The sequence below is a fragment of the Pelodiscus sinensis genome, chromosome 29 (assembly GCF_049634645.1).
Source record: "Pelodiscus sinensis isolate JC-2024 chromosome 29, ASM4963464v1, whole genome shotgun sequence".
In the NCBI taxonomy this organism is placed as follows: Eukaryota; Metazoa; Chordata; order Testudines; family Trionychidae; genus Pelodiscus; species Pelodiscus sinensis.
Genome location: NC_134739.1, coordinates 6,690,922 through 6,710,275, shown reverse-complemented (window position 1 = coordinate 6,710,275; position 19,354 = coordinate 6,690,922). Strand labels below are relative to the sequence as shown.

Here is a 19,354-nt window from a genome sequence, read left to right as displayed (position 1 = left end):
CTACTTCCTTGGGAACGAGTTATTAAACTCCTTCATTTATAAACACAAAGCAAGAACCCTAAACCTAACTATGCCACTAAAATAGTGTAAAAACAATGAGAAGTCCTGTGGCACCTTATGTATTTAGGCGTAAGCTTTTGTGGGTAAAAAGCACTTCGACAGATGCATGGAGTGGAAATCAGAGGTAGGGAATCTACTATATATGAGAGAGTTTGTGCATCTGTCCGTCTTTAAGTCCATTTGTTCAAGAACTCCTAATTTCCACCAAATTTGGTATGCAGCTTCCTCTTATTAAAACTTAAAGCAGTCAGGGTTTGGTTGTGCCAGTATAATGAGATGTGCCTGGAATTCAACTGTTTTTCATAAAATGTAAAGGGAGCAGTCTAGTAGGAGGAACAGTTATACTACAGAATGAACACAAAGGGGCAGCAAAGGGCCAGAGAAGGGGACCAGGACAACTATACCTCATTGGGCCAGCAGGGGTGGAAAAGGACCAGCTACCTACTATATATTTCAGCAAGTTTCTTTGTGTGTCTGTCTTCCAGCCAGGAGACATGCACCTCTCTCCCCAGTTGTGCCCGCAGCAGTGGCCATGGACAGGTGCTTCTCATCTGGCCCAAGTTGCTGTGGTGACAGAGGGCTGGGCTGACTACTCACCCCAGGGCAGCATGCATATGGAACCCCCTCATCCTCAGCCCCACCCAGAAAAATGGTATAAATGAAGAAAAACAAAACTTATTTGAGTTAAAGAACCGAGCCAAAGCCAGGTAATTCTAGAGTGTGTGCGTGTATGAACACACACTAGCATATCAAAAGAAGAGAGTTACTTATCAAGTGTGGAACCAGTGTTCTCGAGGCCAATTCAGTCAGGGTGAATGTGGCTCACTCCCAGAAGCTAACAGGGAGGTGTGAATACCTTTGCAGTGAGATAACTCTTCTAATTCACAAAAATAATGCGGAACTTGTGAAATCATATACTAACACATTTTATTTTATTCCTCTATGCATAGGTTGAGTGAGCTAGATAGTTTTCATGCTGTTAGTTAAATGAGATGGGTTTTGAATAAAGTGTCGAGACCAATGGACCAGCACGTTTAATATACTCAAATAAACGAAGGACAGTTTTTCTCTTACTTGCAGACAGATCCCATACCCATACTGAGCACATAAAAACCCTTTAGGAAATATAAGCTGCACATTAAATACATTGGCCAAGATTTTCAAATGTAACTCTTGATCTTGGGTATCCAACACAAGATGCCTCAAATGGACCCAACTTTCAGGAAGTACTGAGCACCTGCTCTCTGGAGAAAAAAAAACACACACTTCTTTACAGTGTTTCTAGCGGTCTCAAAATTGCTTGAGGAAATTTGGGGCATAATTACTAAAGCAATCCCAATGGGTGGAATTGAGGGGTTCTGGGAGCATGGTTATGTTTCCAGCTTACCCGTAGATTCAACTTATGTCGTAGTTCTACTATCTGCTGAGGAGTGAGGCTGCTGATTTCCTCATGCTCATCATAGAAGTTCTTCTCAAATGGAGGGTATTCAATCTGCAGGTTCAATTATTCACAGTTAGTCTACAAGTCAAGAATCCACTCTGTACACTGGATTTTGGCCAACAGCTGGTCTGGGAGGATGATGGGTTTTTTGGAAATAATTTCAATGTAAAGAGACAGAGAAAACACTTTAAATGGCATAGCAGTGAAATGCTGTCTACCATAATCGGTTGTACATGAGAAATTTGTTTCCAGCAGCCTTCTTCATACCACCTACACCTCACTAAGGGTACGTCTAGACTACAGGGTTTTGTCGACGGAAGTTTTGTCCACAGATACTGTCGACAAAACTTCTGTTGACATAGAGCGTCTAGACACATTCAGTTCTGTCAACAAAGCAAGCTGCTTTGTCGACAAAACCCTGTAGTCTAGACGCAACCCTACAGGCAATAACACCTTCTGTCGACAGAACTCTGTCGACAGAAGGCGTTATGCCTCGTAAAATGAGGTTTACCAGCGTCAACAAAACTGCTGAGTTCTGTTGACATTATGTCGACAGAACTCAGCAGTAGTGTAGTTTTGTCAACAAAAGTGGACTTTTAGGTATAGTTTTGTCGACAAAAGTGGACTTTTGTCGACAAAACTCAGTAGTCTAGACACACCCTAAGAGGCTCTAATCAGTCATTCTAGTCGGTGAGGTGATAACACAGTCAACAATTTTTAACTGAGTTAATCCATGCTTCTTGACTGCACTACCGTCCAGACATCACTGCCACATATGCATAGTTCATTAAAATACTCTCTTAATTTCTTACCATTCTTTATCTCATAGCTCTGTAACCCTCGTTCTGTTCTGCTCAATTACCTCAAACAGATCCAGATTAATTAGCCAATTTAAACCCTTCAATCAGATACATATTTTGAGGTTCTCCACTGATCTTGCTCATTAGACTGAGGAATACACAAATTTCTGAAGTTAAAAGATAGTTAGAAGAAACTCCGTCCCAACCTCTGAATGATCAATAGGTGGTAGAGGATCAATTATTTTTTTGGACGGTGCAATTGGATTCCCATCACTATCATATTCCAAGTTATCCTCTTCCTCTTCTGGCACCACACCAGCAGTAGGGTTTTCTGCCATGTAGCGAAAGTAAGCTTCCTGCAGCAAAACACATCAGTAAAATCACACACAAATCCAATGGGGGAAATACTATTGTATTTTTGCTGAACTGGTGCATATATTAGATGCTGCTTGCTTGAACACCTACCATTGAGGGACAACATGTTCACTAGAACTGGCTCTTCTAGTAAACAGCAATAGTTGTAAAGTCCAAAGGAAAGACTCAGAAGAAATGAAGAAAGCTGCTTTAATGTCCACTAATACCAAAATGCTTTAAAAACTTTTTTCTTCTTCAAAAGACTGATTAAGAAATGTTTGTACCAAGAAATGTGTTATTCTTTATTAAATGGCACAGCCTATTCTTACATCCACAAAGACTACAGATCAAATGCTGCTGCCTTTTAAACATGGAAGTTTGAACAAGAAGTCACTGTACATTCAATTTTTAACACAACCCCTAGCATGCCTCAAATGTTTATTTTCCACTTCCCCCCACCATCTCCTGAGTGATGAAAAGGTGCTTTGCTTCAACATACTAACAGATAATCAACACCCCACTTCAACGGGAAAGAAACAATTCCAAAAGAACACTTGAAGAGAGGCACAAGTTGGAAGTCACTGAAGGCATTGGAAGATCCCACCCAAGACAGCTAACAAAGATGCACATATACTGTAGAGTCTCTCACTGTTAATCTGCAAACCATAACAATTTCATGTCTCACCTGACTCCTCAGAAAAGATTTAGGGTCAGATTTCCAAAGTCCTGTGCATGTACCTGTGTGCAAATGTTTGCACTTGTCTAATCTTCGTATGTGCATTCACCAGACCAATTAGTTCTCTAACCATTTGTGCATAATCTCAGGTATTTGCATGCATAAACTAGCTTCTCTCAAACATATGCAGTTACAGAACTTTGGTGTTGTCCTACATTACTGAAACTAACAGAATAGTTACCAATAAATCACAAAGTATCAAATAATTAAGACTACATATCACATGAATGAATACATTTTGAAATGAAGGCTCTTTTCCTCATTTACGATGTGCACTAAGGCAGGTCTACAAGTAGACTTACCACGCAGCAAGCTAGGGTGTAAAACTACAGCACGCTGCACACTTAGTGTCCATGTAGACCCTACTGCAGTCACAGTACAGCAAAGCATACTATGGCACAGCAGCTTCGTGTGTTGATTTAAACTCCAGCTTGCTGCAAAGTAAGCATTCGTTTAGACATGCCCTTATTGTATTGCCTAGATGCCTCATTTGGGATTGGGGGGCCTAATTGTGAGTACAGAGTAAAAGATGATCTCTGTCCCAACAAGACACAAAACTTGGCTGACAAGTGATCAGTGATTTCCCAAGGTTCCACTGTAGCTCTGTGTTAGATTACTATGCTCTAGATGGAAGAACAAACAGTCTCCAAGGATAGACAGAGAAGCTTGGCACAGCAACTTGGCTGACCTAGCAGCTGAAAAGTGGGTAATGTTTCAGAGAAAAGGGACTCCAGACAAATTTTAAAATATTTGGTCTAACCTTCTAGAAGCGTTTCATTAATTCCTAACAGATGGAGACTGAGATGTCACTCTCCTTTCCCTTCCCTGCTCCCCTTCCTTCCTCTCTTCTCTCCCCCATTTCTTTTCCTTTCTGTTCTTTTATATGGGGAGAGGGAAGAGCGTGGAACCAATATAAACAAAAGATATTACTATAATTACTTTAGATGAGACCCAGATGTATTGAAAACTCCATGTGTGTATTTTAAATTTAATCAGCTGAAAGATCCTCTAACCTACAAGTAAGGAACTGTGACAGTTTTTCTCCTAATATTCTTTATTTCTTTTCTGAAGCATCTGGAAAGACAGTGACAAAAGGGAAACTACTAGACTCTCTTGATGAACTACCAGGATTAATTAAAATGCTATTCAAGTTTTCCTTATACCTAAGTAGCTAAATTTGCAGGGGATAAAATAGATAGAAAGACTGCATAGGAACTCACTTGGTCATCTTCCTCTTCAATGTCATCTCGAATACCCCTGGAAAAACAAGCGGAGAAACAAACTTCCCTGCAAATGTTCCACATACCCAGCTCTGTACTTTCACTTGATTAGTGCTGAGCTACTTTAGTGGAAGACACAACACTAACAATATCAAGCAGCAATTAAATCAGTGTATAATCCCAACCCACAGGAGTTTTCATAATGCATAATTTTGCACAAGCTTAATTTTACTTCCACAAACATGGCTGCAGATTAGGAATTTTACTGATGTGGATTCTACTGTGAAAGTTTCTGAAAAGTGAGCATTTTGGTTTAAGTCCCTGGTGTTACCAAAAGAGGTTATTACAAGCCCCATAACTGGAAAGAGACAGGAGCAGGAAGAATCCAGTTCAGAGCTTCCCCAAAGTCAGTGGCAGTTTGGATTCAGTGTTCTGAGCAAACTCTGTGCAATACAGTCTACATTAACACGTGATCCCTTTCACAGTAAGTAACAATAGTACATAGTTATTTCATCTAATCAAGATAGACAGGCAAGCTACCCACATGTAAATCTCCTTCTGATCCTGAGCTCAAAATTTCTCAATTGCAGGGAGCAGTAAAGAGCACTGTTCTTAACCTCTGAACTAGGTTTGGAAGAATCTCAATATTTATTACAAGGTTTTGTTTGTATATTTCTAAATTTGTCTGTACTGCAACAGGTTCTTTCACCAGATGATCCTGAAGCAGCCATCTACTCCAATAAATATGGTTTAGACAAAACCAAATATTCCTAATCACCGGAGAACAAAGAGTTTGATCTGGGCCATTCTGGAAATTTAGTAGCAATGTAATGCATTGCCATGCAGGGGATCTCAGTTTAATCTCTCAGTCTCAAGATTTCCATGGCCAGGGATTGCTGAGCAAGGTGTACCTGAACCACACTTGGGAACAATTTTCTTTGGATAATGCGCAGGAAGGCAGTGACTGGTTCTGTAGAGCTCTCTACTTTGTTTTACTGAGCTTCTGTGGAGGGACTTTTTAGTGCAGGGAGGGAAGAAAAGTTGTCAGTGATCCTTCCCAAATAAAATAAAAGCATGTTTTGTTTTCTTATATGTGAATCTTTTAATGTTTTGTTTTGCGGTGCCTCAAAGGGTTCTGCCTATCTACCACCTGATGCTATTTTAGTGCACAGAACTTTAGATTCCATGCTCTGATTATTCACTATATGTAAATTACATGGATCCAATGAACCAATTAAGTATAATGTAATATGGAGAAGATGGTTTTTAAAAGCCTTGAAATGCTCTAACCACCCTTACAAAACAGAATATGAGAGATACTGAAGAGAGCTTACTTTAAATTCTTTCTTTCCTTGTCTTTTTCTTCAAGTCTCTTCATGTCTCGAGCTGCTTGATCCTAAAAGGACACAGAGTCATATCACATAATCAACAGCAAGGATAAGGCTTGGAAAGGAAAATTCCTTATTGCAAAGTTTATACAAAGGAATGAATGACCTTACAAAACATGATAAATCTGAAGGGGGAAACTCTGTCATATTGTAATAGGAATGAATTAAATAAGAGGTAGGTCATTCCATCATGCCACAGAGACAACACTTTTGGGATTCAACAGTCTCTCATTCCATGACCTATTATGTTAACCATATCACACCACTGACTAATTCCTTGGGAGTTTCTAGCTGTTGTGGACAAGGGCTGCTCTGGCTGGTTGGAGCAGCCCCTGCCTCCGGGGGCAGGGGAGCTAGGCCAGTTGCTCCAGCCCCTACCGGTTAACCATTCACATCCCTAATAAAAGTTATAGAAAACCTGACCTATGAGGAAAGTTTAAAAAACAACAGGGAATGTTTAGTCATGAGAAAAGAAGATTGAGGAGGGACCTGATAATCTTCAAGTATGTTAAGGGATGTTACAAAGAGAACTGGGATGAATTGTTCTTCAAGTCCACTGAAAATAGGACAAGAAATAATGGGCCTAATCTGCAGCAAGATAGTTAGATTTACATTGGATAACAGGAAAAACTAAGGCCAGGTCTACACTACAGGGAAAAGTCGAATTAAGATACATAACTCCAGCTGTTAATTACATAACTGAAGTTGACACACCTTAGAGTTTCTGCGACATTCCCACTGTGGGACATTGATGGGAGCAAACGTTCCCGTCAGCTTCCCTTACTCCTCACGAGAAGCAGGAGTACCAACATTGACAGGGGCAATTAGTTCAATTTAGCAGGTCTTGACTAGACCCGCTCAATCGAACTCCAGATCGACCACAGCAGCGCTGACAAGCCCTAAAAGTATAGTTAAGCACCACAATAGGCTTCCCAAGAGAAATTGTGAAATCCACGTCACTGGAGGTTTTTATTAATAGGTGAGAGAAATCAGGGATGGTCTAGGTCAGTGTTTCTCAACCTTATTTTTTTTTTTTTTAAAGTACCCCTTTTTCAAAAATAAATAAAGTATGTAAGTACCCCCCAGTACCTACAGTTTTCAGACACACCATTTTTTTCCCCCTACCATTGCAACACATTGGTTTAAACAACTTAATCATAGCCAGGCAGGTGATGAAATTTGTGGGTATATAAAGTACAAAAATAATAAAGCACTGTAAAACTTAACACAAAAATTCAGTTTTCTCCAAATTTTAGTTGTGTGGACGTACCCCCCCCCCCCAACTGCTCTTAAGTACCCCTAAGGATGCTCATACCACTGGTTGAGAAATACTGGTCTAGGTGTAATTTTGTACTTCCTCAGTGCAGTATATTGCACCTCCAGCGGTCCCTTCCAAACTAACATTTCTATGAGTCTTATAGAAAATTTTATTTTGGCTTTAGTCACTCAAATGGTTTTTACATATTTTGGGATTATAACAAAAATTCTCATGAAGACTCTAATATACCAAGTACAGCTGTAGCTGTATCAACAGTTAGCAATATTACTGTGAATAGCACATTGAAGAATACTAATACAACCCTTAAACTATTGTATATTTGGTTAGGTTTCTGGCTCCTGATTAGGGATGTTAAAATGTGTTTATTTTTGTAAACATGTAACTGCTGAATTTTTCAGCAATTACATGTTTACATGCGGGAGGGAGAGGAGGGCGGGGGAACAGGGATGCAGGCAAGATACAGAGGTAGGAGTGGAGAGTGGGAGGTAGGTGGCTTGGCGGGAGCCGGCTCCCCATGTGCATTGGATCCCGCCTGCTCGCCCCCACCACCTGCACTACTGCCTCTATCAGCTCATCAGTTAACTGTGTGCATGCGTACACATTCACATCCCTACTCCTGACTGGAGAAGATTTTAACATCTAAATTCATAAACACTTAATGAGTTGGGGCTTGCCTCCACTTCAGCCATGAATGCTTCCAAGGGATCATCTTCACTGTCAGAGTCTGCAGATTTGGAATTAAACTGCTGGCGAGTGGGTGAATTCTCTGCAGGAATGTATGGCAAATCAACATTGCTGGAATCTTCCTCTTCATCCTCGAAGTATCTGATAAGTAAAAGAGAGCAATTTAAAACATAGTAATGGACCAAGTCAGCACATGGCTATACCATGTCATGCAGTAGTCTTGCAGGACTTCTATTTGTAAAGCCATTGATTTGAGTCTCTGTATAACTGACTGGATTGAATAACAAAACATTATACTCATCTAGTTCTTTCTATTACAAGACTTTGAAGTGTGTTACAGGTATGAATGCATTGAGCTCATAGCTGAAGTAAGACAGGCAGCTGTGATCAACTGTTACTCTTCCCAAACCCACTCCAGAGCCAGCTCCTGCTACAGGGCACCATTCTGTTACCCTCCTCAACCACTACAGTGTCTGACAACCTCACATATTTTTAATGTTTAAATATGTTCTACAGACAAACCGTGACAAAGAGAATAAATGATTTGCCAAAGGCCAAACAGGAAGCCTGTGCCAGAGCAGAGAACTGAACCTGGGTCTCCAAAAAGTCCCAGGCTATGTCTAGACTACATTCCTCTTTCGAAATAGGAATGTTGTCTAGACATAGCCCCAGTCTAGAGCTCTAAGTACTGGACAATCCTTTCTTTGATAGAAAAGTCAACTTCAGACCATTTGATTGAGGAGTATACCAACCATCAACTGTTAGGGTTTGTAACTTGGGGGTGATTTTAGACCCCTAGATGTCAGTCAGTTTTTTACCACATGCATATGGATAAGAGTTGACACTTTTCATTCCAGATAGAGACTTTGCCACTGTCATCTACATTATCATCACCTCCAGATAAGACTACCACAAAGGCTTAACCTTAAAACTATTGAGAGACTGCGGTGGGTGCAGAATGCAGTGGCTCCCTTACTGAATCGGCCATCTTGCTCGGAATATGCGACAGCCGTACTCCCGGAACTGCACTGGCTGACTGGAATTTCGGGTGTTGGTTCTGATCTATAAAGCCCTAAGTAGCCTGGGACTGGCCTACTTGAGAGTTCACTGCTCTCCCCATATCATCCTGCCACAGCCGTAGTCAGCAGGGATGCTTAAGCTGGATTGGTCCTGCCTTGGGCAGGGGGCTGGACTTGATGACCTCTTGAGGTCTCTTCCAGCTCTATGATTTCCCTCGGGGGAAGCCGGCAGGGGGGGCAGCCCAGGCGCGCCTGGGATGTCCCGGCACCGGAGCCCCTCCGCAGCTTTGCAAAGCCTCAGGGGAAGCCGGTGGCAGGGCATCCCAGGCGCGCCTGGGATGTATACCCGGCGTACAAGACAACCCCTGATTTTTGGGGGATGTTTTTTAACATAAAAAGTCATCTTGTACGCCGGAATATACGGTAATTAAAATAAGTTTCACAAACCTCTCCCATGGATATTATTTCTTTTTCAAATACAAAAAAACCCAGGCTAAGGGAATTTGTAACTTCTCTGCTTGTTAGTTTCCATCAACGAAATTTGCTCCCTGAAATCTCTAAAACAACCAAACCTAGAACAGAATACACAAAAGAAAGTAGCATAGCTTACGCATTCTCCTCATCAAAGTTGGCTCGTTTTGACCCAATTTTGTAGAAAGAAGGGAGCTGAGGTGGTGCTGACTTTCCAAATGCAGCTGAAGAGCCAGCTGCTCCAAAAGCACTATGGGACTGCTGAGGGAGTTTTGGTTCTTCTTTCTTTCCAGGGGTTATGGCAAATCCTCCAAAACCAAAGCCTCTTTTGGTACCAGGTCCACCTTTGTTCCAGTTCATGATGTCAGCAGTATCTCTGTTAAGGTCAGGATATACCAGTTAACCAGATACAAAAGGCACAAATCCCTTTGACCAGGGATTCCTACAGTCATCTGGAGAGGGATGTTTGAGAAGACAACCTGAACTGTTTCCCAAGCAGAATTGTGACTTTGTTCCTTTACTGAAAACATTAATATATTCACTTTGCATTAAAGAGAAATGAGCAGGTTGCTTTCCAAAATGTTGTATCCCTCAAAAAGTTCCATCAATAAAAAAAAAATACATGTTACTAAGTTTATGAACAAGGCCTGGTCTACACTTTGTGCGTGTGTGTGGGAGGGGAAATCGATCTAAGGTATGCAACTTCAGCTACGTGAACAGTGTAACTAAAGTCAACTAACTTATACTTACTTACCATGGTGTCTTCTCTGCAGTGCATCGACAAGAGACGCTCTACCATCAACTTCCCTTACACTTCTTTGAGGTGGAATATCATAGCTGACAGGAGAGTGATCAGAGGTTGATTTATTTACTTCATAAATTAACTCCCACTGGATCGATCAATGCCCTGTCACTCTGGCCAGTAATGACAACAAACCCTCAAATACTCTATCACTGTTCATTAACACAGTGCTTAACAAACATTCCTGCCCTGTAGATTTTACAATCCAAGATGCACAATAAACCTAAGGCAAGGACCCTGAACACAAGAACCTATGTTGGAAAAGAAGTGAAAAGTCAACTGAATAAATATTTTGCATTTCTATACACTCCCATCTCTGAATGTTTTACAGCTCTGTAAATACTGCACAGCTGAAACCCAGCTACCTTGAGAGAGGAAGGCAATAAGCAATTAGCACACAGCAAACCACAGGGTGAGGGGAAATGTCGGTCAAGAACAAAAACTCAAACCTAATTTCTTAAGAGACGTGCTTTGGGATATTTAAGATACACACAGAGTAGATAGCACTTCAATTTTTTAGGACATATTTGAAAGATTCTTATCCAATCTGCTTGCTCAGAATTGTTTTCTACATCTGGAGAGATAAAGGCCTGAGTTGTTAATGCTACTAAGATTTGACCATGATTCCATTAAGTTTAGTATTTCCCAAAGCTTGGACAACTAAAGACAGACCTTCTTCAAGGCACGCACACGCACACACAAAAACAGGCATGAGGGTCCTAGATTAGCAGTTCTCTGCATTCACTGGGACTCTTTCAATTACATTGCAGGTCACAGGTAAGAGAAATAACCAGCAAGTCTGAGTAAATCCTGTATACTATTTTCTACACAAAGCAGTTACCAGTTTAGAATCTGCTCAACAAATCTGAAAGTCTAGAACATGGAGCTCACAAGGTCGTTTTTGGAAAAATTAATTCCTCTGCGCTCCATGGTAGAAGCTGACTCGAATAATCTATTCTCCCCACTTGCACTGACACACTTCCCAGGCTCCAAACCTACTGATATTTCAAAAACACCTGAATCATGGAACACTTATATTACAATTCATCAAGTTCAGCAAAAGCTGTTTTAACTAAGAAATCTGGGAATTAAATAAAGTGTATCTTTTAAAAAGACAACTGGAAAAGCAAATATCAAGTATAAGAAGAAGAAACATTCTCTGTCTGTTCTGCAGACACCAATCTATCATACTTGATTACAAAGTCCACTCAAGTCTTTGCTATTGATTTTTATATGGATGGTGCTCAGCCACCACAGTGACAAGATGCAGGAGAAAACCCTAAAGACAAACAGAAATCTGAATGCACATTTCCCAATCGACATCATATGGGGGAAAAGAGACACTGAGGCCCCCATCTTCTCTAGAGGCTGCCTTGTCTTTAAGAGTGGGGATACTACAGTAGTTGCCCCACCCCCAGGTTCATCACACTTCAGGAAATGTACTGGTTAAGAGAAGAGAGGGGATTATATGCCTTGCAGATTGAGAAGGAAACAGACACTATGGCTTCCTAACACCACAAGATCATTTTGTCGTGTAGAAGATCCTACTCTGGGTGAGTGGATGGAGAAGAATCCCTCACCAGATCACTCTGCTGGGAACAGACAGGAAAGAAGGAACAGTGCAGCCTCCTCTCTCTGGATCATTTAAATTTGAAGGAGTGGGACAAGCTGCACCCTCCTCTTTTCCCCATAAACCAGTCAACGATGGGCAAAGTGAGGAAAACACTGCAGTCTCATTCTCCCAGAAATCACCCAATCAGGGATGGTGTGTGTATGCAGGAAGAGTTAAAAAAAAAAAAAAAGAAGAGAACCACTCTGCCCCCCTTCACATCTCCTCCCTACCCAAAATCACAGGGACTGGGTGTGGGAGGGAAGACTGGGGAACCACACTTGCAGCATCTTTCCCCTCCAGGGGGAAAAGCTACATGCAGCTCTTGCCCCCTCTCTCCCTCATGAGCCAAGATTGTGGGGCAGCAAGGATGAAAATATCCTGATACCCCCATATCAAGCTACAGTGTCCAAGCCCACCAGGCAGCATGATTGCTTGGGTGGGGGGTAAGCCCCACCATGCCTTAGTAGGGATGAAGCACACTACTTCAGTTTGAGGGTAAGATCCATTCTTCCTTAGGGGATAAGCATGAGACTGTAGCTTGGTTTTGGGATAAGCTCTATGCTGCTCTAGAGAAAGGGGAGCCACTACAGCTCTGTGGGACCGGGGGGGGGGGGTCCACACTGCCCGGAGAGGGGACATTGTAGCTTGGTTTTTGGTCCTATTCATGCCACTCTTGGAGGAGGGGGGTCTATCCTAGCTTGAGCTGGGGGTGAAATTCACACCATCATGGGGAGTCACTGTCTATAGCTCAGTGTGTAGGTTAGGGATGTAAACAATCATTAAAATGCTAACCAGTTAAATGGAAAATTATACCATTTAATTGGCAAGCAGCAGCCAGGGCTGGATTCCTGCCTGCCCTCCTGGGCCATGTTAGAGGGTCTGGAGTCCACCCGGATGGCCTACTGCGGCCAGGACCCGGGTCCCACCGGCCTGTCCAGCATGGCTGGGACCAGAATTCCACCAGCCCACAACAGCACAGCTAGGAACCCACCTGCCCGCCAAGATGGGACTCCTGTCGGCCTACCTGCCCAGGCAGCCGGCCCGGGGCCAGGAGTCTACCAGCATGGACAAGGTCCCACCTGGCATGGCCGGACGGGAGGGGGAGGGGGGGGTCATGCCTGCTGCCCCCTTGCAGCTGGACACACTCAGCCAGAGCTGCTCCAACCCGGCACGTGCTGCCGTCCAACCCGTTCCCAGGGAAAGCGGCCCCCTAGCCCAGTGCTTACGGTTAACCGTTTGCATCCCTAGCGGGGGTGCACGGCAGCCGGGGGGGGGGGGGCTGTGGGACCCGCGCTTCACCGGAGGGAGGGGCGAGCCCCGCGCGGTAGCCAGGTGGGGGAGGGGCGCTGTGGCTCGGTGCGGGGGGAGGGGGAGAGACCCGCGCTGCCAGGCGAAGGGGCTGAAGAAACAGCAGCAGGCGGCCCCTCCCCCCTCGCTTTGGGGCCCCGCTCCCGGGGGGGGGGTGGCCGGGGGGGGGCGAGGCCTGGAGGGCCGCGGGGCTCCTCGCGCAGGGGGCGGGCCCTTTGTCCGGGGCAGGCCCGAGCTCCGCCAGCCGCGCTAGGCCGCCGCCACAGGGGGGCCCCCGCCCGGCCGGGCCGCGCGGGGAAGCGAGCTGCGGGGCCGCCCCTCCCCCACCTTTCCACTCACTGGCTCCTCGGGCTCCGCTGGCTCCAGCCGCCTCTTCCCCCGTTACCGGGAGGGGGAGGGGAACGTCCGTGCGTGGGTGACGCGGTGAGGTCACGGCGCGCCGCGGCGTGCGCATGCGCACGAGAGGGCGCGGAGGCCGCCGGAGGACGGGCAGGGGCGACCCAGCCGCCAGCCCCTAGAGGGCGGGGCTGGGGAGACAAGCTCAGGTCCCGCTGGGGCTGGGCGAGGCGGCAGCCTGGAGACTGCCCATTGGCCCCCCCCCGGTGCATGGGGGAGCAGCCGGGCCGCGCAGCCCTGGTGACACAGACACCCCAGAGCTGCCCTCCGGCCTCGGGGGGCTGCCAAGGCACGTGAACCCCAAAGGCTCAGCTCTGGAAGGCGACACAGCTGTCACCCTTTGAGACCAAGCCCAGTGCTGGCTGGGGGAGCGGGAGAACCCCAGGACCCTGTGTCCCTCCGCCTTGGCTTAAATCATAGTCGCACGAGTTCAGTGTTTCCCAGCTTTTTTCTTTTTTGTAAAGTGCCCCTTCAAAAAAAATTAGAAGTGCCCCCAGTACCTACCGTTTTCAGACACACGCATTTTTTTTCTACCATTGCCACACATTTGTTTAAACAACTTAATCGTAGCCAGGCAGGTGATGAATTTTTGGGGTGTAAAAAGTGCAAAAATAATAAAACGCTGTAAAACTTAAAACAAAAATTCCGTTTTTTCCAAATTTCAATGGTGTTGATGTACCCCCCAGACTTCTCTCGAGTACCTCTAAGGGTACTGGTATCACTGGTTGAGAAACTCTGTACCAATTAACTGGAGCATATGGCTGGACTTGATGACCTCTTGAGGTCCCTTCCAGTCCTATTATTCTATGATTCTATGGCTCCATAGGTTTATTGTAGGGCAAGCCAACCACATTCATAAACAATCAACCATATACTTGAGTTTAGGTGCTAGTACCTCTGTGCATGCATCTGTCTGTCTGCTCAAGAACTCCTAAACAATAAGAACAAGAGCTTCAGAGGAGTAGCTGACTACAGAGTAGTCTGTAACTGGAAAAACTTAAAAAACAACTAATAGTTTAGCAGCACCTTAAAGACTAGCAAAACATGTAGTGGTAGATGGTATCATGAGCTTTCGTGGGTACAAACCACTTCTTCAGATGAAACAAGGACCACCACATTTGGTATGCAGCTTCCTTTTCTAATAACTTAAACAGAGGTGAGCATTTGGTTGTGCCAGAACAACAGGATGTGCCCAGAATGGGACTGCATCTCAGAAAACCATGCGCAGTGAGAGGGCAGTGAGCAAGCATGGTGAGCAGGCATCGAGCAAAGGTGGCGAGCAAGAAAGGCGAGCAGGCAGCGAGGGAGATGAGCTGGCGCAGCAAGTGAGGGCAGCAAGTGGGTGGGGGGCAATTGGACAGTCAGCAACGAAAGAGCGGGCAGTGGGCGGCAGTCAGTGAGCAGTCAGGCAGCGGGCATGCGTGCAGCTAACAAGTGCATGTGGCAGGTGAGCGGGCAGCGAATGAGTGGGAAGTGAGTGAGCGGATGGTAGGCAGGTGGGCAAATGGGCGGGCAGTGGCTGGGAGTGCAGTGTGTGGCGGGCAGGCGGCGAGTGCGTGCGGCGAGTGAGCAAGTGGCGAACGAGCAGGCAGCAGGTAAGCGGGTGGCAGGCGAACAGGTGGCGAGCGAGCGGGTGGGCATCTGGCATGTGAGTGGGTGGGAAGCGCGGGCGGGGAGTGGGCAGAAGGGCAGTGAGCCGGCGAACGACCTCTTCAGTCGGGTGTCAAGCCATATCGGGAAGGCGGCAAGTGGGCGGGAGAGTGAGTAGGTGGTGAGTGACGGGGCAGTGGGCAAGCGGCGAGTGGGCGAGCGGTGAAGTGGGCAGGCAGGAGGCGGGTGGACAGCGGGCAAGTGAGTGAGTGGACAGCAGCGGGCGGGTGAGTGTGGCAAGCAAGCAGCAAGCGAAGGGCACGATCAAGGGTAGCAAGCAAGACCCGCAACCAGATGGAGAACGAAAAGGCATAGAGCGGGCGCGGCGAAGGTGCGGCAAACAAGTGGGGACTGGGCGGCAAGTTGGCGGCGAGTGAATGTGGCGAGCGGGTGGTAGGTGAGCAGGTGTTCAGCAAGTGTGGCGAGTGGGCATGACAAGCGGATAGTGAGCAGGCAGGCTGGAGGCAGGCAGCAAGTGAGCAGGCAGCAGGTCAGTGGGTGGCGAGCGGGCAGGAGAATGGACGGTGGGCAAGCGGGTGAGCAGCAGAGCATCCAGTGGATGGGGGCAGACAGCAAGTGGTGGGCGGTGAGCAGGCAGGTGGCAAGTGGGTGAGCAGCAAGTGGGCGTACGGCAGCGGGGACCGGGCAGTGAGTTGACAGTGAGCAAACGTGCCGAGCAGGCGGGTCGCAGGTGAGTGGGTGGTGAGCGAGTGTGGCGAGTGGGCATAGTGAGTAGGCAGCGAGCGGGGGGTAGGCAAGTGGGCAGCAAGCAGGTGGTAAGCAGGCAGTTGGCAATGGGTGGGCGAGCATGGTGAATGGGCAGTGAGCAAGTGCAGGGTTCGGGCAGCGAGCGAGGGGGTGAGGGGGAGCGGGGTCGGCGAGTTGGTGCTGCGAGTGAGGGCAGCAAGCGAGTGGCAGGAGAGTGGGCAATGAGCAGTGAGCAGGTGGTGAGTGAGTGGGCATTGGGCGAGCAGGCAATTAGTGGGCAGTGGGTGGTGAGCAGACGGTGGGCAGGTGGGGAACGGGCAGCAGGTAGCAGGCGAGCGGGCGGCAAGTGGGCGGCAGGAGAGCAAGCACTTCAACCGGGTGTCGAGCAGGCATCAGGAGGGTGGTGGGTGGGCAGTGAGTGAGCAGTGGGCGAATTGGCAGTCAGTGGTGAGTGAGCAACGAGCAAGCGGGCATGCAGACAGTGGCCAGCGGCCAGGGGGAATGCGGATGGGTGACAAGCAGGTGGCAAGCGAGCCGGCAGCGGGTCAGTGGGCGGTGAGTGAGTGGGCAGGTGAGCGGGCAGGCAAGAGGGCGGCGGGCGAGCAGGTGGGTGGCGGAGCCGCCAGTGGGCAAGCAGGCGGGTGACAAGCAGGCGGCAAGCGGGCGAGTGGGCGGGCGGTGGAGAGGCCAGTGGGTAAGGACAGGTAGCAAGTTGCAGGCGTCGAGTGGGCGATTGGCAAGCAGGCAGATGGCAGCAGGTGGTGAGTGTGGTGGGCAGCAAGCGAGCGCGGTGAATGAGGGCAGCAAGCGAGAGCCTCAAGCAGATGGTGAGCGAATGGGTGAAGAGTGGGCGCTGCGAAGGTGCAGTGAACAAGCCAGGAGAGCAGGTGGCGAGCAAGTGCTTCGATCGGGTGTCAAGCAGGCATTGGGAGGGCGGCGAGTGGGTGAGCAGGCGGCCAGTGCGCTGGGGGCGAGCAGACGGGTGGCGAGCGGGTGAGGGGCAAGTGGGTGGCGAGCGGGCAGGTGGGCAGGTGAGCGCTGCGAGTGGGTGGTGAGTGGGCAGCAGGCTGGTGGCAGGAGAGCAGGTGAGCAGCAAGCGGGCAGGCGGGAGATGGGTGGGCGGTGGGCGAGCGAGCGGACAGCAGCGGGCAGGTGAGTGCGGTAAGCAGGTTGCGAGCGAGAGTGGCAAGCAAGAGAGACGATCAAAGGCCGCAAGCAGGTGACAAGCGAGCGGGCGGAGAGTGGATGCGGTGAAGGTACTGCAAACAAGTGGGGACTGGCCAGCAAGTTGGCAGCGAGCAGGTGGCAGGTGAGCGGGTGTTGAGAAAGTGTGGCGAGCAGGCAGTGAATGGGCATGACGAGTGGGCGAGCAGCTGGCAACGTGCGGGTGACCGCAGCGAGTGGGCGGTGAAGAAGCGCGGTGAGCGGGCAGCGAGTGAGAGTAGTGAGCGAGGGAGTGAGCGGGGGCGGCAAGTGGGCGCTGCGAGTGAGGGCAGTGAGCGAGCAGCAGGAGAGTGGGCGGTGAGCAGTGAGCAGGCGGTGAGTGAGCGGACGTTGGGCGAGCGGGCGGGAGTGGGTGGTGAGCGTGTGGCAGGTGGGCGGGGAGCGGGCGGCGGGTAGCAGGAGAGCGAGCACTTCGACCGGGTGTCGAGCAGGCATCGGGAGGGTGGCAGGCAGGGGCAGCAAGTGAGCAGCAGGTGAGTGGGCGGCAAGTGAGAGGAAGCAAGCGTTGGACACACGGGCGGCGAGCGGAAGGGGGTGTGCAGGTGGGTGACAAGCGGGTGGCGGGTGAACAGGTGGCGAGCAAGTGGGCAGCGGGTCAGCAGGTGGCAAACAAGCGGGCAGAGGGTCAGTGGGCAGCAAGCGAGTGGGCAGCCGGTCAGCAGGTGGTGAGCAAGCAGGGGGGTAAGCGGGTGGTGGGCAGGCGGGGACTGGGTGGCAGGCAGCAGGAGAGCAGGCGGTGAGCAGGTGGCAGGAGAGCAAGCGCTTCGACCAGGTGTCAAGTAGGCATTGGGAGGGTGGCAGGCAGGGGCAGCGAGTGAGCAGCGGGCGACTGGGCAGCGAGTGAGAGGAAGCGGGTGGTGGGTGCAGAGGCAGCGAGTGGCTGGGGGTGTGTGTGGGCGGGTGACAAGTGGGCGGCTGGCGAACGGGCAGCGAGCAAGCGGGCAGCGGGCAGCAAGTGTGCGGGCAGCGGGGCAGCGGGCGACAAGCAAGCGGAGGGGGCAAGCAGGTGGCGGAGGGGTGGTGGAGCAGCCAGTTGGCAGGAGCCGGGAGGTGAGCGGGTGGGTGGAGGTCAAACAAGCGAGCAAGCGGACAGCAGTGCATGGGTGAGCACGGCGAGTGGGCGGCGAGCAAGCGCGGTGAGTGATTAAGCAGGTGGTGTGCAAGCAGGAGGTGAGTGAAGGCGGTGAGCAGGTAATGAGGGTGGCAAGCAAGCAGGTCGAGTGGGCAGCGAGCAAGCAAGTTGAGTTGGCAGCAAGCAAGTGGATGGTGAGCGAGCATCGAGCGAGGGCGTCGAGTGAGGGTGGCAAGCAGACAGTGAGCAGGCTGAGTGCGGGAGTGGCAAAGGTGCAGCAAATAAGTGAGGACTGGGCAGTGAGCCGGCAGCGAGTAAGTGTGGCGAGCGGGCAGCAAGAGAGTGCAGTGAGCAGGTAGAGAGCACGTGGCAAGGGATATGATGAGCAGGTGGCCAGCGGGCGCAGTAGGTGGGCGGCGAGCGAATGCAGCAGGCGCAACGAGCAGGCGGCGAGCAAGCACTGCGGGCGGCAAGCGAAAGGCAAAGGGACATTGAGTGGGTGCAACGAGTTAGCAGTGACCAAATGGCAAGCGACTGGCGGCTGGGTGCGGCGAGTGGGAAGTGAGCAAGTGGCAAATGAGCAGCGACCAGATGTGGTGACCAGGTGGCAACTGGGCAGCGAGCGAGCGGCAACTGGATGCGGCAGAGGTGTGGCTAGGGACCGGATAGCAAGTGAGCAGGAGGCGAGCGGGCATGGAGTGAACGTGTTGAGTAGGCGTGGCGAAGGTGCGGTGAAGGAGTGGAGACCGGGTGGCGAGCCAGCGGTGAGCAAAGGGCCAGTGGGTACAGCAAGTGAAAGGCAAAGGAACGTTGAGTGGGTGCAGTGATCTAGCAGTGATCAAATGGTGAGTACGAAGGTGCGGTGAAAAAATATGGGAACCGGGCAGTGAACGGGCGCAGCAAGTGAGCAGGAGACGAGCGGGCATGGCGATCGAGCAGGTGGTAAGCGGGCACAGCGAGCCAACAGGAGACAAGTGAGGGATGCGAGCGAAGGTGGCAAGCAGGGGCAGAGACCCGTGGGGCGAGCGAGAACGGAGACCGGGGGCAAGAGAGGGCAGAGACCAGAGAGCAAGCAAATGGCGAGCCAAGGCAGTGAGTGGGCTTGCAACCTGGCTGCGAGGAGGCTGCAA

General features: G+C 49.2%; 1 protein-coding gene across 4 annotated transcripts in view; it reads right to left on the bottom strand.

Annotated features, from left to right (window-relative positions):
• DDX42 (DEAD-box helicase 42) overlaps nt 1-13,630 on the bottom strand; it is a 37,840-nt gene extending 24,210 nt beyond the window's left edge. Inside the window, exons 1-8 of one of the 4 annotated variants that reach the window (XM_075911580.1) lie at nt 13,514-13,539; nt 10,207-10,289; nt 9,592-9,828; nt 7,953-8,103; nt 5,946-6,007; nt 4,612-4,648; nt 2,508-2,657; nt 1,448-1,552 (exon numbers count right to left, since the gene is read on the bottom strand). In XM_075911580.1, the coding sequence (XP_075767695.1) occupies nt 1,448-1,552; nt 2,508-2,657; nt 4,612-4,648; nt 5,946-6,007; nt 7,953-8,103; nt 9,592-9,812 (726 nt within the window). In that variant the 5' untranslated portion in view covers nt 9,813-9,828; nt 10,207-10,289; nt 13,514-13,539. Of the gene's footprint in view, nt 1-1,447; nt 1,553-2,507; nt 2,658-4,611; nt 4,649-5,945; nt 6,008-7,952; nt 8,104-9,591; nt 9,829-10,206; nt 10,290-13,501 lie in introns of those variants that run through there. The other 3 variants (XM_075911578.1, XM_075911579.1, XM_075911581.1) reach the window with 3 other exon arrangements.
• Between the last annotated feature and the right edge of the window lie 5,724 nt (nt 13,631-19,354).